This window comes from Sceloporus occidentalis, unplaced genomic scaffold (genome assembly GCF_023333645.1).
Source record: "Sceloporus occidentalis isolate IW3139 unplaced genomic scaffold, rSceOcc1.0.p SCAF_113, whole genome shotgun sequence".
NCBI classification, from domain to species: domain Eukaryota; kingdom Metazoa; phylum Chordata; class Lepidosauria; order Squamata; family Phrynosomatidae; genus Sceloporus; species Sceloporus occidentalis.
This window is the reverse complement of record NW_028317093.1, coordinates 1,425,114-1,451,515: the sequence shown is the minus strand read 5'-3', so window position 1 is coordinate 1,451,515 and position 26,402 is coordinate 1,425,114. Positions and strand designations below refer to the sequence as shown.

Here is a 26,402-nt window from a genome sequence, read left to right as displayed (position 1 = left end):
CGAAGCCTGACGTCCGTTATCCGGTGCTGGCCGCCGCCGGTCTGCCTGTATGTCAGCGTCAGGACTCGACTCTGTCCCTCAAGCAGGACGACCAGAGGGAGCGCGCGCAAACTCCGCCTGCCATCGGACTATGTCTGTCAGACAGGAAGAGGTTAACGAGCTCAGGTAACAGCTCGAGACATCAATCAAGCCCGGCCTGTCAGGAGAAGAGGGGCGTGGCCTGTGTGTGTGTGCATCGGCGCATGACGCCACCTCGCCGCATGCGTCATCTGCTGTGAGACCGGGGCGGGGTGGGTATTTGTTGCGCTGTGGTTATGCAAGGGTCACTATTAAGGCGCGGTATAAACGTTGTTACTTCTTCCTGCGCAGACCAATCAGCTACCGGACAGTGGGCTCAAAACCTGTATAGCGCCGTGACGTAATACTCTATATAGCGCTGTCGGTCGGTAGAAGAAGGAAATGATGACGTTGTAAATTAAATTGTTTGTTGGTAGAACGGAACTACAACCTTGTGCACTGTATAGCAAGCAAACAATACAGCTTAACGTAGTATGCGATCCGTTCCGATCCAATATCCCGCCCCAGGAGAGGTTGTCTGAGCCAATCAACAACAATAAAGCAAATAAACAACTAGGGCCAGATATGTAAAGGGGAGGAATAATAATGCAACACCTGAAACAATTAAGTTAAAAGAGCACTCCTGCCATCACATGCCTATTAATACACATAATAGCTGCGTGGTCCTCTGGGGTCATAAAGGATGAATTGATGCATCAGTAAGGGAGGTCAGAAGGCAGCAGCAGTATTAGTAGGGGGCTGGGTAGACGCAGGCAGACACACGCATCCAGCCCCGCAGTACAGGACTATGAATTTCCGACAAAATTAGAGAAATACCGTACTTAAAGCAGATGCATCCAGCGGTACGGTCATACCCGGGAACTACACTTGTGGGACGCAGCCAGGAGTGCCCGTGTCGGGGGCATTCCCACGTGTACCCCACCATAAGTTAAGAGGGAGGACAACGAAAGTCCTCAAGGGGGTGTAGAAGAGGAAAGGGTCTTTTTACCAACATGCTAGCCAGCTAATCTCACAATAGATCAGCAGGTAGCGTATGTATCTTTACCCCCCCGAATGCCTGTTACCATGGTATCAAGCAGCCGCATTGGGTTTTCTCCTCCATGGGCTAATCTAATACAAGTTTTGTTCCATGCACTGCCTTCAGTGTGGCTTTCCTCTTTGATTTCTGTTGACTGCGAGAGGCTTCCTCTCGGGAGATAAGATGGCTACCAATGGGCTCATGAACTGTAGCCTTCACTACACTACAAAAGTCTCACAACAGTTTAGTGCTGCCTCGAAAGAGATACGTGGTTCTGTCCTGGGCTCCACCTGCCAATCACATATCATATAAGTCAGGGGCGTCCAAGTTTTTTCTGCAGTGGGCCACTTCATCAGAATTGTATCCGTGCGCGGGCCGCACTCATTTTTCACTGTGAGAAAATATGGCCTTTAATAAAATATGCAGATTAAAATAAAGTAAATAACACAAAACCTTTACTGTTCCCCTCACTGATTTCTGGGCCTAGAAAGTTTTGTGACTACAAATTTAGGATTCAGGATAATTAAAAATGAAATAGTTCTATTTATTCTAGGGATACACCAAAACCGAAAATGACCCCCCACCTTTAAAAATAATAATAAAAACTCACATTTTTAATTAAAGTAGGTAACACACCTTAATTGGACAAAAAAAATTAGCAATATGACTTGGCATGATAGGACTGTGCTTGCTGTTAGCAATCACACTCCTATCATGCCAAGTCAGCCAGTACATGCTGGTACAGGGTGGCTGTAAGTGATGTGCAGACATCAATACACAAGGGGGGCAGCTAGCTAGGTTTCAGCATGTACTGGCTGACTTGGCATGATAGGAGTGTGATTGCTAACAGCAATCACAGTCCCATCATGCCTAGGTTCCAGCACTTACACATCCATGCTATCACACACACACTCATTCACAGATTCATTCCCTCAATCACGCATACTCATTCAAACACCCTCCCCACCCCCTTACCTGCACTGCAGCTACCTCGATGCCGCTCACAGACTTCAGCAGGGGGCGCGGCCTACCTCTGCGTTCTCTGCTACTGTACAGAGGAAGCAGGACTGGAGCAGAGTCATGTGATGTCACGTGAACTCTGCTGGGTTCCGCTTCCTCTGTGCACTACAAAAGACCCTCCCACAGGTAAGTAGCAGGGCTTGAGGTGCGGCCCACGTAAGATCGGTTGCCCTGGCTGCTGATCTTACGCGGGCTGCACCTCCAGGTGTCGCGGGCCACATGTTGGACACCCCTGATATAAGTGGTTGGTGCAGAAAGGTCTAAATATTGTGGAAAAGCCAACACACAAGCAAGGATTTCATTGACATGAACGTAAAAAAATAGGAAGACAAGTACAAGCAAATCGGTGATAAGAAATCAGGAGGAATCAATGAGTCCCTTCGCTCACTGAGACTTCACTGGACCATTTATAAGCATCGTGGAACAGAGAGTAGTGGGGGCCACAAACAGATATTGGATTTCCTGATTGCTGTCAATTATATGTTCAGAAGGAACGTCCTACTTTGATAATAAAAATACATTAAAGTCTTTGGAAAATGTTAAATCTATATTGCAACACCTTCCTTTTTGTAGACCAGTTTTTGCCGTGGTTGTACATTCATTTATCATGCGTGAATGTGAATGATATGATCAGAGAGGTTTTTTTTTTTGCTGAAACATGAGTTGGAAGTAGAGTTGCTGTTTCAACTCCCTGGTATTACTATCTGTCATGAAGGACCAAACCCATGGGTTTCTGTTGCACAAAGTGGTTGATTAACCCTAGAGCCGCCACATCATCTGCAGAATGTTTATCTGTGAAACTCCTACGGTAGTTAATAGTTTGACCGTAAGTCTGGTGGACATACAATTATTGAGATGCTCATTTAAGCAGCCGATGTTGATGGTGGCACATATTTACCCTGATTTAGTTTAAAATGGTCTCTAATGGATGCTAATGTTCTACTTAAGAATTGAAAATACCTCCTAGTACTAATTGTTCAGGAAACAGCTCTTTTTGGGGAATTGTCAGAAATACACATTACATAGGCTCAGGGCCGGCCGAAGACTTAACGCCGCCTGGGGCGAAGTTTAAAATGCCACCCCCCGCCGAGGGGGGGCGGCATTATCTACCCGCCCCCCACCGGTACTTACCCTTAAACAGTCCTGCGGCGAGTCTCCCTGTGCTGCCACGGTGCCGGCTTGTAATGCTGAGCGCCGGAAATTCACGTCACTTCCGGCGCTCTGCATTACAAGCCGGCACAGAGACCGAACAGGGAAACTCGACGCAGAGGAGAGAGAGAGGGGCGCCGAGCGGGTAAGCGAAAACCACTCGGTGCCCCTCTCTCTCTCCTCCGCTTCAAAAAAACAAAAAAAACCACGCTTGGGGCGGCAAAGTGCCGCCCCTTCTGAAGTGCCGCCTGGGGCAATTGCCCCAGTCGGCTCCATTGTAGGGCCGGCCCTGGACAAGATATCCCTATGGAACAGAGGGCAGAGTTGCCCGAGGTACAGTACCAGCCCAGTACGGGATAATGTGGTCAGGCTGACAGACAGGGCTTTAAAAAAGTAAATAAAAAAAAATAACCATTATAAAAAAAAATAAAAAAATAAGCAGCAGCTCAGCGTGTGGACAGGGTTTGAGAGGCACTGGTTCCTGTGCCTGCGTTAGAAAAGGTTGAGCACTTCCTCTTACCCCACCTTTCCCATATATCCTTCCCATTTTATTTTTTTTACCCCATCCACTGTATCTTTGCCTCTACCCCAGCACACTTATTCCCTTGTAACACAGCAGCTGAAGTGGGTGTCTGATATTTCACAGATTATAAATATACTGTATATATGTATATTTTGTTAATGTCATCAACAGTCTCTTGAGTGACAAAAGCACCCTGATCTTGCGTGGCTTACAGTTGCAGTCTACACAGGCCATTGTTTTTTGTTTTGTTAAAAGCACTTGAATGTTAACAGTGTGTGTCTCAACCTTGCTTTTCCTCCCCTAAATTTCTGCTTGTTGACCCCCTGCAGGAAACAGCCCGTTGGAAAGAGGAGGAGGAACGCAAGGCGCGCGAGAAGCAAGAGGAGGAAGAGGCCAAATGCTTGGAGAAATTTCAGGATGCGGAGCCGCTGGAACAGGAGGAGCTTCATAGTTTCACAGACACCATGCTGCCTGGGTGCTTCCACCTGCTGGATGAGCTGCCCGATACGGTGTATCGCGTGTGTGACCTCATTATGACCGCCATCAAGCGCAATGGGGCAGACTACAGAGACCTGATTCTTAAACAAGTTGTAAACCAGGTAAGGCAAGTTTACGCTGTAAGTCATCTACGTAGCCCTTGCTTCTCTTCCATTTATCACTCTTCTGTATTCCATCTTCTTGCAGGTGTGGGAAGCTGCTGATGTCCTCATTAAAGCCGCTCTGCCGTTGACAACAAGCGACACTAAAACCGTATCAGAATGGATCAGCCAGATGGCCACGCTTCCTCAGGCTTCTAACCTGGCCACTCGAATCCTGTTGTTGACTTTGCTTTTTGAGGTGATTATTCCTAAACCCATTTAGAGTAGCGTAGAACAAGTTCTGCAGTTGGTGGTGGTTTTGCGCCGAGCACCGTCAAACACAATCAGCAGTCAATCTAGACCATGTTTAATAGGATATTTTGTATGTCATAAGGGTCACGAAAGGTTTAATCTGCGTTTGACTGCTCTGGGAATAATCCTGAATTCTGACCTAGTGAGTGTTAGTCTGGCCTGGAATGGCAGAACATGGACCTCATCTATTGTAATAGTAATTACTGCAGTGGTCCTCGCAGAACTATGTAGCAGCTGTTCAGAGCAAGTTAATGTGGAGGGGCAGTGTATGGTGATGTAGAGACGGACCCCTCTATCATAATAGCTGCAGGTAATTGCTTGGTCAGCTTCCCCGGGTCCATCCATTGTTAGAATTAAAATGTGTGGCTCTGTTCAACTGGCAAGAGATGCTTCCTTCACCCAAACATATGGGGGGTCTGTGGGCTTACCTCTCAAAAGCATTTAGCTAGACCCATCGGTGCTTTTTGTTGCTGGAGTGCATCTCCTCCTGGATGCATCCGGCCGCTCCCTGCGTACTTTGTTGTAATACCGCAGTGAGTGTGACGTGAAAGCTTCAGAATAGTAACACATTTAAGCTGTTAATGACAAATAACCAGAAACCAACCTCATTTGAAAAGTCCGGTAAGGCTGTACTGTATTACGTTTGATAATGTCTTCTCGTTTGATGTAAGAGTAACTGGTGATCCTAACGTTTTGTCTGGTCAGGAGCTGAAGCTGCCGTGTGCCCGGATTGTGGAGACGAGCGGCATCCTGAATGTTCTGATTAAGCTGCTGGAAGTGGTTCAGCCGTGTCTGCAAGCTGCCAAGGAGCAGAAGGAGGTGCAAACTCCTAAGTAAGACCTGGTGAATTCTGAAACGCTGCCCCCCAGCAAAGCCAAATGTGCAGATGGTGTGAAAGTGTGTCCTCTGATGCTTTCAGTGATATTTATATATTCTCCGGACTACCAACGTTTGTGTCTTCATCCCACGTGCCTTTCAGTCTTTTTCTCACCTGATGATTCCCAAATGCCTCCGTGGATTTTTCAGGCCAAAAACCTCTCACACTAATAAGAGTTTCCATCTCAAACACGTTTATTGTGTGATATAATGGCAATCTATCAGACTTATATTGGATTACACCTGTCTTACTACTGATTGACTTCTATGAAAAAACGTCCATTTCTTCCAAGAGGAGAATGCAAATGAACCGGGTATAATAATCTTAATGTTCTATTTTCCCTCCAGTACACGTATTGGCATTTCTTATGCCAAACGTCCAATTATATTATTTCCTTGAGTAAAGTGTATTTCTACTTTTTCTTTCCTCTCCAGTATTTACAGTCGAATGGTAACAATTGGCGTTGGTTTGATGACAGATCAGGTCGATGGTGTAGCTATAGTGCTAGCAACAACAGCACCATTGACACCGCGTGGAAAGCCGGCGAGACATGCGTGCGTTTTACTGCCGGCCGACGAAGATACACAGTTCAGTTTACCACCATGGTGCAGGTGATTCACAACATTGATTTTTATATTTTCTAACCACGCTTTTCTGGAATTATACACTTTGGGATTAAGGTTTAGATACAGCGAGATTTCCATTTATATAGTCCAAAAGGCCATTTGGAAGATAGTCGACTGCTATAAACGCTGTCTGCTCCAGTCGGGTCAGGCTACGCAGCTGGATGGAGGTAAATTTGGTTCTCACCAATGACGTGTCTTGCAGGTAAATGAAGAAACTGGAAATAGGAGGCCCGTAATGCTTACTTTGCTGCGTGTTCCAAGGTTAGTCAAAGGTGGCAAGAATGGAAATGGCCAGGAACTGGAGAAAACATTGGAGGAAGCAAAAGAAGTGGACTTGGATGCCAAACCAAAGGAGGAGAAGTCTTCTGGTAGGACGTGTTTTAGTCTTAACGGAGTGCAGAAGAATTCTGTGTAAAGGTTTATACATCTACGTTGAACATGTTTAATGCTTATGAATTTTTTTCCTCTACGCTCAGAGTCCATTCCTGCTTCAGAAAATGCCACCACAGAAAAGGAACCTCCTGTTGAAGAGCCAAAAGTTGGGGACATTGTTATCCAGGGGCTGACTGAAGAGATGGTGACCATTCTCATTCGTTCGTGTGTCAGCATGTTGGGAGTCCCAGTGGATCCGGACACTTTGCATGCTACCTTGCGGCTGTGTCTACGTCTTACACGTGACCACAAATACGCCATGATGTTTGCCGAGCTGAAGAGCACACGCATGATCCTCAGTTTGAATCAGACCTCTGCGTTTAATGGCTTCACCCCGCTAGTCACTCTCCTCTTCAGACACATCATAGAAGATCCATGCACTTTACAGCACACTATGGAAAAGGTATGTCATGGCTAATGCCAAAAAAATACCTCAAAGACTATATATGTAGGTGTGTGTGTGTGTATATATATATATATGTATTAAACCCCTGTCCTAAATTTCAGGTTGTCCGATCTGCAGCCACAAGTGGGGCTGGTAGTACCACCTCTGGTGTAGTGTCTGGAAGCTTGGGTTCCCGGGAGATAAACTATATCCTTCGTGTCTTGGGCCCAGCTGCTTGCCGAAATCCTGACATCTTCACCGAAGTGGCAAACAACTGCATTCGGATAGCTCTGCCGGCACCGAGAGGATCGGGAACTGGTGAGTAGCAGAGTAGGAACACAACGGAATTCACCAACAAGCTTTTTACGTTCTCAGTTTAAATGTCTTTGTGGGTCCGCAGGATAATTGTAGAGTAGGCCTTGACTGTGTAATTCCACTTGTGATTTGGAAAACGTTACGGTCTTGTTTTGTAACTTAATGTCAAGCATTTATTTTTACCATTTTCAGCCTCAGATGATGAGTTTGAGAATCTCCGTATCAAGGGGCCCAATGCAGTACAGCTTGTAAAGACAACACCTGTGAAGCCTTCCACGCTTCCAGTCATCCCTGATACCATTAAGGAAGTGATCTATGACATGCTCAACGCACTTGCAGCTTACCATGCTCCAGACGAAGGTACCTAGGCCTTATTGCTACTTTCAGTGTGAGGTAGAGCGACCGCCTCGGTCTAGATGTAATGCGATGTTGGCTCTGCGGCAGAAAAAAATTAAAATATCTTCTTCCATTGCAGTAGCAGAAAAGACGGAGCCAAAACTTGTGGGTATGAACCAGGAGGTCAGTCAGATCTTACAGGACATGGGTGATGAGGTTTTCCAGCAATATCGTGACCTCACGAGACCGGGTAGTGACTTTGATGCTCAAAGCAGCTTTGCTATCAATGTAAGGATATAATGATCATGAATTATGCTACAGTTTTTGTATTGCTCATGTGTTATACTATTTGTTTACTAGTTGTGATTTGCTGCATGCTTGAGTGTTTTTTGTAGCATGCTGGTAGTGTGGAATATTCTCTATCAATTAGCTATACCTTTTTCTGACATTTGTTATTTACTTGTAGGCTCGGGTCTTTACCACAGACAGCACCTCCACTGAGACTCCTCCATCTGGAACTCCTCAAGGAGAAGGTATGCCGCTCACTCTAACGTGCTTAAGTCTTGAATGCCTCTTAAATGTCCATTTTGTGATACTGGTAGTACACTCCAATACAAACGAATAAAATTACATCAAGCGAGGGAAAATCTAGAAGTTATAGATGGTGTTTCTAATGTTAGGTGTAAGAAGTTGGATAACTTAAATAGGGTGCATCTATAGTGTATCCCAAAAAAAAAATAGCTATGTCTTCTGATGGTGAAACTTGATAATTTTAAAGACAATCACAGTGTCGAGCATAATTAAACTACCTATAGCTTGTGTCTTTGGCAGTCAGTGGAAATGATTTTGATATATTTAGATTACACATCAATTTCATGGAAGCTGACATTGGTGACGGCATGTTCTGCCAGGGTCGTCTATCTATTACATTCCCTGTTCTGAAGTCCTCTCCCTTCTCCTTGCCATAAACAAGTAGATGACAATTAGCAACTTAAGGCAGAGAACGCAACAGGAGGAGTAATTATGCAGATCCCGACAACAGATAATTCAGATACATTTCCCAGTCATTCATAATCTGGAGTTACAGTACACAGTCATCTCGGCTGGTTTTAACAAACTCCCAATTATTTATTATTATCTTTTATTTATGTAGCGCCACCAAATCTATGCAGCGCTTAATACAATACATATATTCAAGGGGTCTGACAAGATGAGAATTGACAGACTAAGACAAACCAATACATTAGGTGGAGAGACACTGATGCTGCACTCGAAACATACAGATTCCGATTGCTTTTCTTTAACAATCCGCTTTTGTGAGTGCTGTTTAATTTGTTTCCCTTTTGGCAGCATTGACCCCAGAAGAGAACAGAGAGGGAGGAAAGAAGGATAAGGAATCAGAGCGGAATTCAGAGGACGGGAGACTTAAAGCAAGAGCTAGTAAACCCCTGCTTCCTACCTCTACCATCCTCCGGCTGCTGGCTGAACCAGTCCGGTCGTACGTGGGTATTGCTACGCTGATTGCCAACTATAATTATACTTCTGGGCAGTCGGAGCTTATTAAAGAGGTATGTGATTCCATTAGCCTTATGTGGTATTCAGGTTTGGTAGGAGAATTACAATGCCATTAATTGTTTTGTATTGGTAGGATTGTAGTGTGCTGGCTTTTGTTTTGGACCACCTCTTGCCACACACACAAAATGCAGAAGACAAGGACACTCCAGCTCTGGCGCGCCTTTTCCTTGCTAGCCTTGCTGCTGCTGGAAGTGGGACTGATGCCCAGGTGGCGCTTGTTAATGAGGTCAAAGCGGCCCTTGGTCGAGCATTAGCTATGGCAGAAAGCACAGAAAAACATGCCAGGTAGGAAGCGTGGCGTGTTTTTTAGATTCTGTGTATGGCCTTTGAGTCTTGTAGAGTACTAGAATAAAGTCTATGGCTCATTAACATAGTGCCGCAGAAAGTAGTGCGTTTAAGGGGCTAGACCTTCTGTCATTTTGTCTTCCAGGTTACAGGCAGTAATGTGTATTATAAGCACCATCATGGAGTCCTGCCCATCGACCTCCAGCTTCTATAGCAGTGCAACAACCAAAACGCAACACAATGGAATGAACAACATCATCCGACTGTTTCTAAAGAAGGGCCTTGTCAGCGACTTGGCTCGGGTACCTCACAGCCTTGATCTCTCCAGGTGAACAACTTAACGTTTAAGTGTGTTAAGGCTGTTTAATGCAGTTGGGTTGCTTTAATGCAGTTAAATGCACTTGAGGGCAGGGACACGGTTAAACAGTCTGTGAAGACCCTGGGTTGTCCTGCATCTTTGTTGTGCATAAAACTGTTTTTTTCTGTTGTTCTTGCAGCCCAAATATGGCCAACACTGTAAATGCAGCCCTTAAACCTCTAGAGACTTTGTCTCGGATTGTCAACCAGCCTAGCAGCCTGTTTGGTAGTAAAGGAGCATCAGGAAAGAATAAATCAGAACAGGACACCCATGGAGCCTCCAGAGACCCCAACAGTAACCAACCAGACACAGGTATGGTAATCATTGTATGTACTCTTCACGGGTAGACAGAACTGCACCGGCTGCATCCACCGCCAGCAACTGTGCCCCATAAATCTCTGCTGCTGGTTTATGGTTTGTCTTCATAACGTGTGCGTTCTATCTGGTAGCAAATGTAATTACTTAAATGTATTTGATGGAGTCATGAGCCAGTGGGTAGGTGCCACAAGCTGCCTTAAAATTTGTGTTGAGCAAAGGTAAAGTTACATCAATAGAGGTAGATCTATCAATGACCAGCTAAAAATGACATGGTTCATATAACACAAAGCAATGGTTTTGAGAGCCGTGTTTGCCTTCTTTGAGCTCAATTTGAGCTTAAACTGACGTTATGTTGGAAACTACCCAAGAGACGCCTTAATTCCCTGTCTTTGTGTGCAAGTTACATGCCCTGATTTGCTTTCTTCATTACTTTATTCCTTACCATTTGATGTAGGTGAAACGGGAGCAGAGGCTCAAGAGGAGGATCCAGATGTATCCCAGGCTGAAGTAACTGATGGAGACATGGATGGAGAGACGGAGTCTGATACTGTAGTTATTGCAGGGCAGCCAGAAGTCCTCACCAACCAGGCAATGCAGGTAACTATATATATATATATATATATATATATATATATAAACGATCAGACTTTAGTTATTAAGGGGCTTTAGAAATTGTTGAAATCACAAAAAAAACTGCAGCCATTTGAAAAAAAAAAATGTGAAAAATGTATTTGATGCTTGTGATGGTTAAATGCCAAAGCTTCAGTGCAAGTAATGACAGTGATCTTTTTGGAGTGAAGAAAGTGACTAAAGTTGTTGGTATAATTACTGTTTGGAGTCCTTTGTTTGATACACTCCTTTCTTGATAGGTGAAAAATGAGCTTGAAGATTTGATAGATGAGCTTCTAGATCGTGATGGAGCTGCAGGTAAGTACCGTTTCCAATCTTCTTGTAGCACGTTTAGAAAAATGTACGTTACAAAAAATGTATGCCACATTTGCTGCATTTAGTGAGCAGAGTTGGCGAAGATGAATCGCAAGAGGATGTGTTAATGGATGAGGCTCCGACTAACCTTAGTCAAGCGTCTACCCTCCAGGCAAACAGAGAAGGTGAGTGGTCAGATGGACGATTAAATAAGTCTCATGGTAGTATGTAGGTTTGTATTTTACGGGCAATTTATAGCCAAAAAGCGGCTTCCCAGCTGTTGAGCAGTAATGGCTGTTTCTCCCTCACAGAATGCAAGAATGTATTACAGTTCTCCATGAGAACATGTAAACTAACGAGCAGCTTTGTCAAGGTGATTAGATATTAGTTTGTTGGATTAATGGGACCTTCTGTGTCATTTGTGCAGATTCTATGAACATCCTTGATCCAGAGGATGAGGAGGAGCACACGCAAGAGGAAGACAGCAGTGGCAGCAATGAGGATGAAGATGACAGCCAAGAAGAGGAGGAGGAGGAAGAAGAGGAAGATGAAGATGACCAGGTATTAGTAAAAGATGGAGTTCTGTGGCAATGCCTACCAATGTAAGATTCTCCATGTTTCATGGAGACGAGGACTTCTTTGCTTGAAAATCTAGTTCTGTTTCAGACAGAGAATAGCTTTGTGAAACATCTCGCTAAGAACATTTTCTGAAATATCCTTTAAACCATGCATATGTATATTAAATATAAAGAAAATCAAGCTTGACTGTTCTGTAAATGAACCCATTGCATCTCCTGAGGATACTGACCAATATGCTTCCTGCAGGATGATGAGGAAGGTGAAGAAGGAGACGAGGATGATGACGACGACTGCTCAGAGATGGAGCTGGATGAGGATTACCCAGACATGAATGCTTCCCCACTTGTGCGCTTTGAACGTTTTGACCGAGAGGACGACCTCATAATTGAGTTTGACAATATGTTTTCCAGCGCAAGTAAGATTCTTGGTCATGCAGAAGTCTGAAATAGCATTTCCACGTAGAGAACATTGTTTTTTGGAATCATTCAGTCAGCAAGGCATAAAAATGTATAGGTTCTAAACGTCCGCACCAAGAGTGCTGCATTTTGGATCTTTTCAGATAAGCACATGTGGCTTTCTCTGGTAGCATATTGTTAAATCATGTTGGCTGTGCTTTGAAAGCCTTAATTTTTGCCTTCATGCCTGTGATATAAGCTGTATTTTCAAGTCTATATAGCCCTTAATACCTTACCTTGATGCTTTCTGGTCAAAGTGTAGCAGAAGCAATGGACGGGCTGACTTTATAGGTGTCCAACAAGGGAGGGAGATTTTGGGCATCAGTTTGAGAAGTTTTTCTAAAGTGTTCTCAATTCCTGCAGCCGACATCCCTCCATCTCCTGGTAACATCCCCGCCACGCACCCTCTCATGGTGCGCCACGCAGACCACAGTGCTCTCACTCTTGGTGCAGGGACGTCGACTACTCGCCTAGCACAGGGAATCGGTAGAAGTCAGCGGACTCTTCGGCAGCTCACAACCAACACCGGCCACACTATACATGTTCACTGTCCTGGCAACAGGCAACCAAACCCACCCTTAATATTGCAGAGGTAAGTTGTTGAAGTCTAAAAAGAGTTGGTAGTAGGTTTGCTGGAATTTAATGAGGGGTCTCTTCGGATTTCTTAGGTAAGAGTAGTAAGTTGGTAATGGTAACACTGCTTCATGCTTCCTTTAAGGTTGCTGGGTCCCTCGGCCGCCGCTGATATCTTGCAGCTGAGTAGTAGCCTTCCTCTTCAGAGCCGAGGCCGGGCGCGTCTCCTTGTAGGAAATGATGATGTCCACATCATAGCTCGATCTGATGATGAACTTCTGGATGATTTCTTTCATGATCAGAGCACAGCCACCAGCCAGGCTGGTAAGTGACAACAGTAATCAAGCACAGCAGTGTTTCTGGTTTTCATTTTGTGGGCTCTTGAGATTTGGGACATTAAAGGGGCTATGAATAGTTCTTAGACTCATTTTTTGTCCCAACGTTCCCTCTATGGTGTCGGGTGTTCTAAAAGATATGAATTAGTCTGCCTTTTACTGGTCTCTCATCTGTACTTTGTGCCACTGACTCTGCAATCATATTACAATTCCTCAGCTTACACTAATATATATATATATATATATATATATAATTACACCTAATATAATATATCTCTATCCCCACCACATCTGCAGTTCCAGACCAGTTTTATATTCACGGCTTATGAGGTCCCTTTTGAATCACTTTTGACCTTTTACATGAATCTCTGTATACAATAGCTTTCAGGCTTTGATTTGCATTTTTAGTGATGCATGAAGTATGTGTCCATATCTTGGGCTAATGTTCCAGTAATAAATACAGTTCTAAGTAATAAATACTGCTTTGTTACAGGTACTCTCTCCAGTATTCCTACTGCATTGACTCGCTGGACGGAAGAATGTAAGGTCCTAGATGCTGAAAGCATGCATGACTGCGTGGCAGGTGAGAAGCCCTCGGTGCGATGAACGTAATTCATCCTAGAGCAAACTATTTCATCAGGTTCAGAAACAGACAAGCACATCAGTTTACCAACGCCATGTTTGTTGTAGGACTCTGCTATATCCAGTTCAGAGTTTCACATGTACTTAGTTCGTAAATGGATGAAAATAAATTTTTCCTTTACATTTTACAATTTTGACAAATTTTTCCAAATTGCTCAATCACTTATGGGCTTGTTTTCAGTGACATCTCTTGCGTAAGCCATATTCGTTAAAATGTTTAGAGATCCTTGTGTGTTTTTGTTTCTCAGTTGTAAAAGTCCCAATAATAAACCATTTGGAGGCTTTGCGTGACGAAGAACTCGAGGAGCGACGTGAAAAGCGGCGCAAGCAAATGGCAGAAGAAGATGCCAAGATGGCAGATAAAGCTAAAGAAGAGAAGGAATCGAAAGACCCGAACTCACAGGTCTGTCCCGATTTTGAACTTTTTCTTGTGTATGTAGTGAGCCAACCTTCAGCAAAAGATCCTAGGTTTTTGTGATTTGAATTACTGCATGAACATTTTGTGACTTTGAGCAGCATAGCACCGGTTTAATTAATCCTTGTTCTTAATCTTCCCAGGCTTCCAATTCCAAGCGAAGCATGCCTTTCGAGTTGAGCCTTACAGGTATTTATCGCTTATAGTGCAGCATTTTCTGCCTCGGTCTCCTTCACAGGTCAGTCGAGTGGATTCTGCGATGCTTCAGGCTGAGGTAGTAGATTGGATAGTTTTGGGGTCACACCCGATCTAGGAGATAACTATACAGTTTACTGTCTTTCCTGCGGTATCTGTTACCAGCCCCAGCAAGGACGAGGCCTCTTAATGTATATATCTGGACCTGCTTGGACTTTTAGATTTTGTGCCAATTTCTTGGCTTTTCTGTACATATGTTCATTTGTTTCCCTTTTGTGGTTTTGAAATCTTTTTGGCAGATAAATACCTTTAAGAGAATCCTTTTCCATTACCTGCCCTCTTCAGGGTGAGGTAGTAAGTTGTATTGTTGTAAGGGGGTAGATATTTTGCCACCGTTTTGGAGATAACTATACAGCTTACTGCCTTCCTTGTGGTGTGGCTTTTCCATAAGCCTTGTTTAATGTCTTTAGTTGCTTTATTTGTCATTGTGTTATTATTTAAGATGGGTTTCTGTGTTTTGATCCTCAAGGAATTCTTGACTCGCACACCCTCCAACCTGCAATACAACCCACCAGTAATTGGCCTCTGTTTATGTCCACCATAGAGCAAGATGGAACTGGACGCCCTGAGAATTTCCCCACTGCTCCTTCTTCTGCAGAAGGAACACCAACAAGTCCAGAGCTGGTTCCTTTGGATCCTTCTATGCGTGCTCTTCCTCCGGAGGCTTCCTTGGCAGAAATGCCACAGAGTTTGCAGACGGAGTCCGGTGCCGATGAAGTTGGACAGTTGTTAATGCCAACAGAACAAGAGCCGTCGGCACCAGGAAGACCCAGTGCGGAGGGGGATGCGACTCAGATGGAACTGTCTCCAGCACCCACCATCAGTCAGTATTATATCATGCAGGGAAATGGTTCGGTCTTATACGATGAAAATTCAGCATTTTCTAAAATCATGCATGGAACATATTAAATGTAAAATATATTTGTTGTGCGTAATTAGTTTTTTTTTCTTTTTAAGACTAAAGCTTTCTTTATGTATGAACAATCTAAATGGCCAAGTCACTGAAAAAATATCTCCATTCCTTGTTAGCCTCCTTGTCACCTGAACGAGCAGAGGATTCAGATGCCCTGACTGCAGTGAGCAGCCAGCTGGAGGGCTCACCCATGGATACTGGTAGCCTCGCCTCTGGACCTCTAGAGGAAGGTGTTGGGGAAGCATCTGGGGTTGTTAATCAAGAACAGCCGTTGGTCAGCAGTAGTGTCGCAGTTGGTCAACAGGTTGTGGAGCCACCAAGTCAATCCAGCAGCCAGACATCGGTGTCCCAACACAGTGAGGAGAGGTACGTCACGCCGTGGGGCACGGGGAACTGACCTGCTGTAACCCAATTCCCTGAAGCGGCTTGATGCTGCTCAGGACAATGAGTTAGTGGATAGTTATGTTTGGAAGCACAACAGCAATGGCTACTTCTAGTTCACTTTCTGAAATTAGCTGACCGATTTTAAGTCTTCTCTTGGTCATTGTTTTTTTTTTCTCCAGTTCTTCGGGTGCTCCCTCCTCTGATTTGCCCTCCGTCAGAGATTCTAGCATGTCCTTGTTGGCAACAGATTCCAGTGGAATCCTTGAAGAAGCCCTGCCGTCCACGAGTAGCGAAGATGATGATCCGCTCGCAGGTAATTCTCTTGCACAATCGGCCATCAAATGATATGGTAATGTTCCCTGAGCACCATGCTATAGTCCCATATGTATTTATTGGTTCAGGTATCAATCTCCCCGAAGGAGTGGACCCATCCTTCCTTGCAGCTCTTCCAGAAGATATATGCAGAGAGGTGCTTCAGAACCAGCTGGGCATCCGACCGCCAGCTCGGGCACCACCTACTGCTGTGCCGGTCATCCCACCACCTGTGGTCGGCAGTGCTGGTGTCACAGAGGTCAGCCCAGAGTTCTTGGCAGCTTTACCACCTGCCATACAGGAAGAGGTACGGTTCAAACGAACAAGCACACACACTGGGAAATGCATTTCTTTCCTCTATATCCATGAGTTAACGCTTGTCCCCATTAATTGGCCATTTCTACCGGTCCTTAGGTGCTTGCCCAACAGAGAGCAGAGCAGCAGAGGCGCGAACTTGCTCAGAGCACTACTTCTGACAACCCCATGGACCCCATGACCTTCATTCAAACCTTGCCATCCGACCTGCGCCGCAGTGTTCTTGAGGATATGGAGGACAGCGTTCTAGCAGTAATGCCCCCTGACATTGCGGCTGAAGCTCAGGCTTTGCGCAGAGAACGAGAGGCAAGACAAAGACAGCTAATGCATGAGAGACTGTTTGGTCACAGCAGCACGTCTGCCCTGTCGGCCATACTCAGGAGCCCAGGTATCTGCAACATGATATGCATTGCTAATAGAATCTAGCCTTGGAAATATGGCTAATGTTCTACCTGGTTAGCTTGATTTTCATCTTTATTCAGTTTCACATCTGGCTATATTTTTTTCCAATGTTGTAGTGTTTTTAGGACTCATACTTCAGTTTGATTTAGTTGTGAAGTCTGTTATGTTTGAAGACTTTGGTAGGATTTGCCTTTGGGCCAGTATGTGTGCCAGATGGCTACTTTTAGATGAGTAATAAATGTATTACACCAACAAAAGCGTAATCCTGTATCTCACAAGAAAAAAATAGAAGATATTAAACCACAACATGCCTTGTTTCTGTGTTAAATGTATTTTAAGCTTTCACAAGCCGTCTGAGTGGGAATAGAGGAGTCCAATACACACGTCTGGCTGTGCAGAGAGGAAGCACCTTTCAGATGGGTGGTAGCAGCACCCACACCAGGTATGCTTAAATCTGTTGTATTCATTTAACTTCATAGACTGTAGGATGAATGCAGGACACTCCATTCATCTCTGAAAGTCTATATCTCATTGCAAAGCTGGGGTTTACAGACCATGAAATAAGACGGCTTTAAAGGAGCATTCTAGCCCATGTTACATGTATAGACTCCAGTGCTTTTTTACTGCATGCAGATCTATAAGGATACGTTAGCTGTTACTTTACATCTTTTCCTATCGTGGCCTCAACTAAAGTCTACCATACATGCGATTGGCTGTTGCTACGCATTTAAAAAAATTATGAACTAGGCTCATCATTTAAAAAATAATAATAATAATAAAAAAAAAATTGTAGCTACAAATGAGGATAAAAAGCAAAAAAAAAAAAAGGCCCACCACTCGTTAGATCTGTGTGAATTCTAGATGTCTTAGTCCGTTGAAGTAATTTGTCGTCTGCTGATAACTGTGAAGGTTTTTTGAATTTAATGAAACAAGTCTCTCTCGTCAGGCCGGCCGGCAGCAATGTGGACAGCCTGTTGCGACTGCGAGGACGCCTGTTGCTTGATCACGAGACCCTCTCTTGTCTTCTCGTCTTGTTGTTCGTGGATGAGCCCAAGCTGAACACCAGTCGGCTGCATCGCGTCCTGCGCAACCTCTGTTACCACGCGCAGACCCGTAACTGGGTAATTCGCAGTCTACTGTCAATCCTGCAACGCAGCAGCGAGAGTGAACTCTGCATAGAAAGTCCCAAGACTCCCATCGGAGGCCCCGATAAGAGAGGGACTGTCAAGTCCTGCTCTTCCAGCCACGACAGCCGCCCGTTAGAATTGATGCACAGGGTGGATTCCAAGAACTCCAACCAGCTTTCCTGGCTCTCTGTGTCCATGGATGCCGCTCTTGGCTGTCGCACCAATATCTTCCAAATCCAGAGGTCCCTGGGGCGCAAGCACACTGAGAAGCATGCTGCCTGTGGCTCCACGGTCCACATACACCCACAAGCTGCGCCGGTGGTTTGCAGGCATGTGTTGGATACGCTTATCCAGTTGGCCAAGGTAAGGCTTAGAACTTTCTATGGAAGATTTACTAGTTGTAAAGATTTTAATATAGGCTGCCATAGTTCTAGCTAATACCATCCTTTTTTTTCGTTAATGATTAAAACGGTGCCATTTGTTTATCATGTACCTTTCAGTTCTTTCTATTTTGCGGCTTTGTGTATATAAGTCTGTACGTTTTCACTTTGCCGTACTGGAGGCTTGTGTGCGGTCACAACGTCAACAAGGAGTAGAAAGGGATGTAGTTATATTAAGGATATTTAGCAGACATGGTTATGTAGCTACGTGCCGCTTTCTTCATTGACCTCAATCTCTTACCCCCTTAAGTGTTCCCCAGCCATTTTACACAGCAGCGCGCCAAAGAGTGCAGTGCAGAGAGCAGTGATGGCAGGGAGAGGAAGGTCACCTGCAGCCCCTGCCTTCCACCGTCGGGTGCTACTGGGTCAAACAACAGCTCCACGGATTTCTGGGACTTGTTGGTCAAATTGGACAATATGAATGTGAGCCGTAAAGGGAAAACCTCTGTAAAGTCTGTGCCCGTGAGCTCGGGGGCAGAGGGCGAGAGTTCGCAGTGCAGCCTGGAAGCTTCGCCTCTTGGACAGCTCATGAATATGTTGTCGCATCCTGTTATCCGACGCAGCTCGTTACTCACGGAAAAGTTGCTTCGTCTCCTTTCCCTCATCTCCATTGCCCTGCCTGATAATAAGGTGCCGGAAGTCAATCAAGCAAATGCAACCGCTCCCGTGCCTGCCCCCACCCCTGCTGCCGCTTCACTACCTGTGCCTGTACCAGCAGTGACCGTGCCGTTGGCAGTCGCCACAAGTGTGGTGTCCAGTAAGTACTTCAGTCATGCCCTGTATTATAACGCACCAAACCTTGGATGGTCTGTTCAACCTTAAAAAATTATTTTTAATTATAAACCCTATCCCGTAAAAGCCTCTATTTTTATACTAAATCTTTTTTTTTTTTTTTTTTTAAAGCAGTTACAAAAAGCAGCAAATCTCCAGCTAAATCCAGCGACGCCAGTGGTGTCCCAGAAAAGATGGCGGCATCAGGCCTAACTGAGAAACAGCTGCAGCTTTCTGTTGAGGTAAGCGATTGGAATGATCAAATTTCCCATATTTGGGCAAATTAAAAAAATGAGTCTTCACAGCCAATATTTTATAGGTCTGTGGGTGGCTGCATGTTGCAGTGCATGGTTAGGCGACCCTGTCTTTCATGGCACGTGCACGTGCTAACCAGATGTATAGGTTCATGCAGAACGTCTCCTTCCCAGGTGCTGACATCCCATTCATGTTCAGAGGAAGGCTTGGAGGATGCCGCAAACGTTTTACTACAACTCTCGCGGGGTGATGCCGGCACGAGGGACACCGTGCTGAAACTGCTCCTTAGCGGAGCCCACCACTTGGGATACACTCTGTGCAAACAGATAGGTGAGATGATCTGAAATACCCCACGCTTTCACGGCCTGCACACATTTTGCTTTTTTTCTCAAACTGAATGTTGCTGGTTTGCTATCCAGGTACCCTTTTGGCGGAACTGCGCGAGTATAACTTGGAGCAGCAGAGACGTATTCAGTGTGAGGCCCTTTCTCCGGATGGAATGCCGGAAGAACAACCCCAGAACACCAAAGCAAAGGGCAAAATGCAGAGCAGGTGAGTATTGCGGTCCTGAATCATTGGGCGCGTGCTTTATCCGGAAACCCGTTACACATTAGGACAGTAGTCAATCTAAAATGTTAGGTCTCTCCCCGCCCCGTCTTTGCGCTCCAGGTTTGACATCGCGGAAAACGTGGTGATCGTGGCATCCCAGAAGCGCCCACTAGATGGCAGGGAGCTACAGTTGCCCTCCATGTCCATGCTGACTTCAAAGACTTCCACGCAAAAGTTCTTCCTGAGAGTCCTGCAGGTCATCATCCAACTCCGAGACGACACACGCCGAGCTAACAAGAAGGCAAAGCAGACCAGCCGACTAGGTGGGAAAGCTGCATGTCTGACGCAAGGGATCAGAAAAAGTGGGATGAGCAAGGGCAACTTTTGTTGGGTTACCATAGGGATCATAGAAGACAAGTGGTTTTTGAATGATGCCTTTTATTGGCTAACTGAGTAAATATAGATTGCAAGCTTTCAAGACCTCTCAGGTCCCTTCATCAGGCATTTTATACAAAAATGTGGAAAACCTCATCCAGTTTTTTCATAGTGTAATTGGTCTAATAACTCAAGCTGCAACTATGGGCCGAGCTTTTTCATAAAGCATTCCGGAGTAGTTGAGGGGTTATAAGAAGCCTATAATGTGTTACCAAACCTTAAAGGTCATGAAAAACTGTGTATTGTAACAGTGGGCACGTTTACTCTGTTTTGCTGGAAAGTAGGTGTTTGTAGAGGTGTCTCTCACGCACCTGGCGGATTAATATAGAAGGCACTGCATGACCTCTCCGCTCTTCTCTTGCAGGGGCTGCCAGTCTGGCCTCGGCTAGCAGCATCCAGGCAGCTGTGCAGCAGCTGGAGGCCGAGGCTGATGCCATTATACAAATGGTACGTGAGGGTCAAAGGGCACGAAGACAGCTGCAAACTGCAACGGTTAGCATGATGACTGGCTGGCAGAACATCGATCCTTTAGTTTGTTTCTCCCTCCTTTTAATTTGAACGCTGTTATTCATCCCTTAATCTACCCCACCTTTTTCCTGCCTCTTGGTTTGTCGCCATCTTTATGTACACGTGAGACTTGTCCTTGTCACGCTTATCCCTAGCTTGCCCTATGCACTTTCTTCCAAGCTTAGCAGAAGCAGGTTAGTACACGGCTTCTGGCGATGTGAGATGTTCCTCTTGTGGGATGCATGTGATCAGTTGCCGCTTATTCTTGTGCGCCGCTTATTCTTGTGCGCCTCATCTCTCCTGATTTTATGTGGCTAGGCTTGCTGTCCTCGTCAGCCAAGTGATCAGTCTTTATTTTGTTCAGGCGGAGGGTTCGGCTCGCAGAGAAGAGTCTCCAATGGATGTGGACCAGCCCTCTCCGGCCACACAGGACACGCAGTCAGTTGGTCAGTGCGCGGTCAGGGACAAACCATGTTTACTTGTTCAGGGTGTAACAGGTAGTCGATGTAATGTAACCTTGTGTGCTTGTTTTAGCTTCTGAAGGCTCTCAGGCTGCAGAGAAGAAAGAGGAAGAGCGGCTGCCAGAGTTACCGCTGCTGAGTGAACAGCTCAGCCTTGATGAGTTGTGGGACATGCTGGGAGAGTGCCTGAAAGAGCTGGAGGAGTCTCATGACCAGCATGCTGTTCTGGGTAACCAAAGCTACGCAGCTCACTCTCTTCGATTTCTCTTCCATGGAATGAGTCTTCATTGTTCATGTTCTTGGTTTTTCTCCTTCTGTAGTCCTCCAACCAGCAGTAGAAGCCTTTTTCCTTGTCCATGCAACAGAAAGGGAAAGCAAGCCTCCAGTACGAGACACGAGGGAGAGCCAGCTAGCTCACATTAAAGATGAGCCACCTCCATTGTCCCCGGCCCCGCTTATGCCTGCAACCCCTTCTTCCTTGGACCCCTTTTTTTCTCGGGAACCTTCATCTATGCACATCTCATCCAGCCTGCCTCCTGACACACAGAAGTTTCTGCGCTTTGCAGGTAAGAACCTTAAGTTTTATGTACTTGGTAGAAAAGGTAGAAGGTTATTAGATGTTATTTGAGACTTAAAGCCAAATACCTTTTATACTGATCTAACGTTATTTTTTTATTTATTTAAAGAGACCCGTCGCACTGTGTTAAACCAGATCCTACGACAGTCTACCACCCACCTTGCCGATGGTCCCTTTGCTGTTCTGGTGGACTATATCAGAGTTTTGGACTTTGATGTGAAACGCAAGTAAGTATATCGTACCTTGGGTTTTAAGAATACTAGCAAGAAGTGTCTTACGCGCTTTAAAGTAGGGCTGCAACAACTAATCGATAAAATCGATGATAATCGATAATGAAATTCGTTGGCAACGAATTTCATTATCGATTAGTTGAATCGATTTTTATTGATTATAAAATGAGGGTTTTTTCAGAGCAAATGCTCTGAAAAATACCCCTCGCGTTATAATCCGTTAGTGTGACTCACAGGAGCCACAGCAGCAGTTGCTACTTACAGTTCCTCCCTGCAGTCACTGCCGATTGGCCTGCCCACTTCCTTTTTCCAGTCCCTCCCTGCAATCGCTGCTGGAGAAAGAAAGGGGCGGGGCCAATCGGCAGTGACTGCAGGGAAGAAAGGGGCGGAGCCAAACGACCGATTGGCCCCGCCCATTTCCTTAGCATCGCCATGGCTGTGACACTCATCTAACTGTGAGTATAAAATTAATATTTGGGCTGCTGAAAGTTAGGGGAGGTGGGGGTTAATTTAGGGGCAGTTATAGTTAATGGGGTGTTTAGGGTTAACTTAGGGGCAGTTATAGTTAATGGGGTGTTTAGGGTTAACTTAGGGGCAGTTATAGTTAATGGGGTGTTTAGGGTTAACTTAGGGGCAGTTATAGTTAATGGGGTGTTTAGGGTTAATTTAGGGGCAGTTATAGTTAATGGGGTGTTTAGGGTTAATTTAGGGGCAGTGGTGATTGATGGGGTGTTTAGGGTTAATTTAGGGGCAGTTATAGTTAATGGGTTAATTTAGGGGCAGTTGTGGTTGATGGGGTCTTCAGGGTTAATTTAGGGGCAGTTTTGGTTAATGGGGTCTTCTCTTCAGGATTAATTTAATGCTGAGGACTGAGGGTTAATTTCATTAATTTAATAAAGTTAACTTAAGGTGCAGTTAGAGGTAAAGGGGGGCAAACTGAGGGGAATCTAAATCCTGGGGGCAGTGAAGATTAATCCTGTATTTATTTATAAAAGTATTGTCTGTGAACGAGTCTGCAAATCCTATGAGGGCACTATGAGATATCAGGGGGGTATACGGCATACCTGAGGAGGACGGAGTGACATATCTGGGGGTATAAGGCATATAGGGTATATAAGGGAGGGCAGTGTGGCATGTCGGGGAGGGCAGTGTGGCAATCCTGGGCTCAAATATGCATAACTGGGGGGCAGGTTGGGGAAATAAAAACAAGAAAAAAAATTTATTCTGCCGTTTGTTTTTAACATCCTATGTTACTTTATTAAATAATTTAAAATAAATGAAAAATTATTTTTTTTTATCCGATTAATCGAAAAAATAATCGGCCAACTAATCGATTATGAAAATAATCGTTAGTTGCAGCCCTACTTTAAAGTTGTATTTATTTGTAAATATGCCACATTTATGCAATTCATTATTACACCTGCTACATTGATGTGATATATAAATAGTGAGCTTTAGTGTTTGATTTGATAATTGTGGAAGCTTAAGCTGCTACAAGATGTTTCTGCTTCCCTGCACAGATATTTCCGCCAGGAGCTTGAGCGTCTCGATGAAGGGCTGCGCAAAGAAGACATGGCTGTTCATGTACGACGCGACCATGTGTTTGAAGACTCGTACAGAGAACTTCACCGAAAATCTCCTGAAGAAATGAAGAACAGATTGTAAGTGTCCTAGTGTGAAAATGGGGATTTCTGTTGTGGGACGTGGTTGATAACCATCATCTAATGCGGTGGTGACCCTTAGTAGGGAGCTTTTATCTTTCATTTGCCGTTTATATTCTAATGGACACTGCAGCAAAGTTTCCTCTTTACTCTTTGTAGGTACATAGTGTTTGAAGGTGAGGAAGGTCAGGATGCCGGTGGGCTGCTCCGGGAATGGGAATCCAGAGAGATGTTCAATCCCATGTATGCACTGTTCCGCACATCTCCTGGTGACCGTGTCACTTACACCATCAACCCTTCATCGCACTGTAACCCCAACCACCTCAGCTACTTCAAGTTTGTGGGTCGTATTGTGGCTAAAGCAGTATATGACAATAGACTGCTGGAGTGTTACTTCACGTGGTCCTTCTACAAGCACATCCTTGGCAAGTCTGTCCGGTAAGTTTGACCATCTGCACATAACTCGCATTGTGCATTAGTGTGTCTGGTGGGTTAGGATGGGTCCGCCAAGCAGCTTTTTAAACGGACTGTGGCATTAAAATTAAAAGTGGAGTATCGTCCCTCAAACGCATCGTAGCGGAGAGTTCTATTTGAATGTGATCTACAGTTCTGTGTCTTTGGTCCAGGTACACAGACATGGAAAGTGAAGATTACCATTTCTACCAAGGTCTTGTCTACTTGCTCGAGAATGATGTCTCCACACTGGGATATGACTTGACGTTTAGCACCGAGGTAAGCGCGCATGCAGATAAAGATGCAATGGTGGGAAGTGTCGCTTCAACAGCTATCTGCACTGGTCTTTAAAATGATTTTCAACCGTGTGAGATCCTTTTTTCTGTCCTCACATTCTGCGCTGATTGTGTCCCTTTTTGGTGTTTTTTTGCTCCGTTTGTCCAGGTTCAAGAGTTTGGAGTATGTGAAGTTCGTGATCTGAAGCCTAATGGGGCAAACATTCTAGTAACTGAAGATAACAAGAAGGAATACGTTCACCTTGTGTGCCAGATGAAGATGACAGGTACATCAATGGCTTTGTGCTTCCTGGTGATTGTTTAAGCTTGATGCTTTCTCCGCTGCTTGTTTTTGTAATCGGCTTGGGCAATGTCTTTCTGCGTCAGGTGCCATTCGCAAGCAGCTGGCCGCTTTCCTGGAAGGATTCTATGAGATCATTCCCAAACGTCTTATCTCCATCTTCACGGAGCAGGAACTGGAGCTACTTATTTCCGGCCTGCCCACAATAGACATTGACGATCTGAAATCCAATACAGAGTATCACAAGTACCAGTCCAACTCCATCCAGGTAAGAACTGAGTTCCAGTGATTGAGATATGTTTGACAAATTAACTATTTTTGTATTCATGATTGGTCTGGGAAATTAATTTAAAGCTCCCTTAGTAAGCAGCATGTTGCCTTAGTTATGGTCCGCTTAAAGGGACAGTATCACTGACACCCCTATGATAATAAAAGCATAATAAAGTACTCTGAGTAACCCTAACCCTCTGAGTACTTTTTTATACATTCTTCCAACGAGGGGATGATAAACCTACCTGACACAGATTGCTGCTTAGGCTGTCGGTGGCAGTACAGAACTAGAGACTTTCTGTCTGTCGTATTCAGTGTTCCCTCTAAGCCGTGCGCTTGTGCGCGCGCACATAGCTTTTTAAGAGAGCGCACACGTCCAAAAATTGTGCGTACAAAAGTATATAAAAAGAAAAAAATTATATATTTTTTGAAACTTTATGCGGCACAGATATTGTGCGCACAAAATTTTTGCTCTGTGAAAATTTTTGCACAAGAGAAATTTTCTGCGCACGCCAACCAAGAAAAATTAGATGGAACATTGATCGTATTCACTAGTCATATGTCCGAGGTCTTTCCCTAACACCAGTAATGCAAGTTTTCATACTGCTTTGGAAACACAAGCCTTTATTAATCTGTGCCGATTTGTTGAAATTCTGCCATAAATCAGCAACGACTCTTTAGTTTAATGCTCTTCCGCTTTCAGTACTTTAGTATCTTCCTGAAGGTTAGTCAAGCCAGGAAACCACCTGAAGTCTTTAAAGTCAGGTTCATCTGAACTTGCCGTTATCTTGAGCCAATCTTATCGCCAGGGATGTGGAAGTGACCCAAATTACTGTCGATGCTCAATCCTGGCTGCTATTAAAACTGGTTCTAGATGTTCGAAGCTTTTCCTCTCGTGTATTTTATGGTACGGTTGTAAATGTCAAACTATTCTGTGCTGTCTTCTCTCACAGATTCAGTGGTTTTGGAGAGCGCTGCGCTCCTTCGACCAGGCTGACCGGGCCAAGTTCCTTCAGTTTGTAACTGGAACCTCTAAAGTTCCCCTGCAGGGCTTCGCTGCTCTAGAAGGAATGAACGGCATCCAGAAATTCCAAATACACCGGGATGATCGATCTACAGATAGACTGCCTTCTGCCCATACTTGGTAAGAGAAAAATGAGGGACTACTCATCTGTATTCTAGAATGTCCATGGGTGACTCTGTAATCGTATACATTATTCATTTTGACCCCTCTCTTAGAGGACTTTTCACGATATATGTTGTACGTCTGGCTTTAAATTATCCATATTTTCTTACAGTTTCAACCAGCTGGACCTCCCAGCGTACGAAAGCTATGAAAAGTTACGTCACATGCTGCTGTTGGCCATCCAGGAGTGCTCAGAAGGATTTGGCCTGGCTTAG

General features: G+C 44.8%; 1 protein-coding gene across 1 annotated transcript; it reads left to right on the top strand.

The window, feature by feature from the left end:
- The first annotated feature begins 130 nt into the window (after window positions 1–130).
- Window positions 131–26,402, top strand: LOC149282534 (E3 ubiquitin-protein ligase HUWE1-like). The gene is made up of 51 exons (XM_089498107.1): window positions 131–165; window positions 3,547–3,598; window positions 4,118–4,387; window positions 4,473–4,625; window positions 5,384–5,512; window positions 5,788–5,868; window positions 5,990–6,166; window positions 6,384–6,549; window positions 6,658–7,016; window positions 7,121–7,316; window positions 7,506–7,673; window positions 7,792–7,937; window positions 8,116–8,182; window positions 9,000–9,217; window positions 9,298–9,509; window positions 9,655–9,837; window positions 10,007–10,179; window positions 10,640–10,782; window positions 11,055–11,115; window positions 11,181–11,294; window positions 11,537–11,670; window positions 11,935–12,103; window positions 12,507–12,735; window positions 12,862–13,040; window positions 13,545–13,634; window positions 13,942–14,096; window positions 14,252–14,297; window positions 14,908–15,186; window positions 15,393–15,642; window positions 15,840–15,973; window positions 16,062–16,279; window positions 16,387–16,675; window positions 17,029–17,131; window positions 17,636–18,177; window positions 18,504–19,013; window positions 19,160–19,269; window positions 19,456–19,612; window positions 19,702–19,834; window positions 19,952–20,154; window positions 20,631–20,758; window positions 21,138–21,219; window positions 21,308–21,463; window positions 21,555–21,800; window positions 21,921–22,038; window positions 23,562–23,702; window positions 23,862–24,140; window positions 24,329–24,434; window positions 24,600–24,717; window positions 24,818–24,999; window positions 25,955–26,145; window positions 26,300–26,402. Exons 1-51 carry the CDS (start codon window positions 131–133, stop codon window positions 26,400–26,402), a joined length of 8,883 nt encoding a protein of 2,960 aa, XP_089354233.1.

Bases quoted from the DNA above. Each gene is read 5' to 3' on its own strand.
- LOC149282534 (XM_089498107.1), top strand. From the start codon at position 131: ATGTCTGTCAGACAGGAAGAGGTTAACGAGCTCAG. The intron at 3,599-4,117 runs GTACAGTACCAG...GACCCCCTGCAG, and splicing joins AGAGGGCAGAGTTGCCCGAG to GAAACAGCCCGTTGGAAAGA. The intron at 26,146-26,299 runs GTAAGAGAAAAA...ATTTTCTTACAG, and splicing joins CTGCCTTCTGCCCATACTTG to TTTCAACCAGCTGGACCTCC.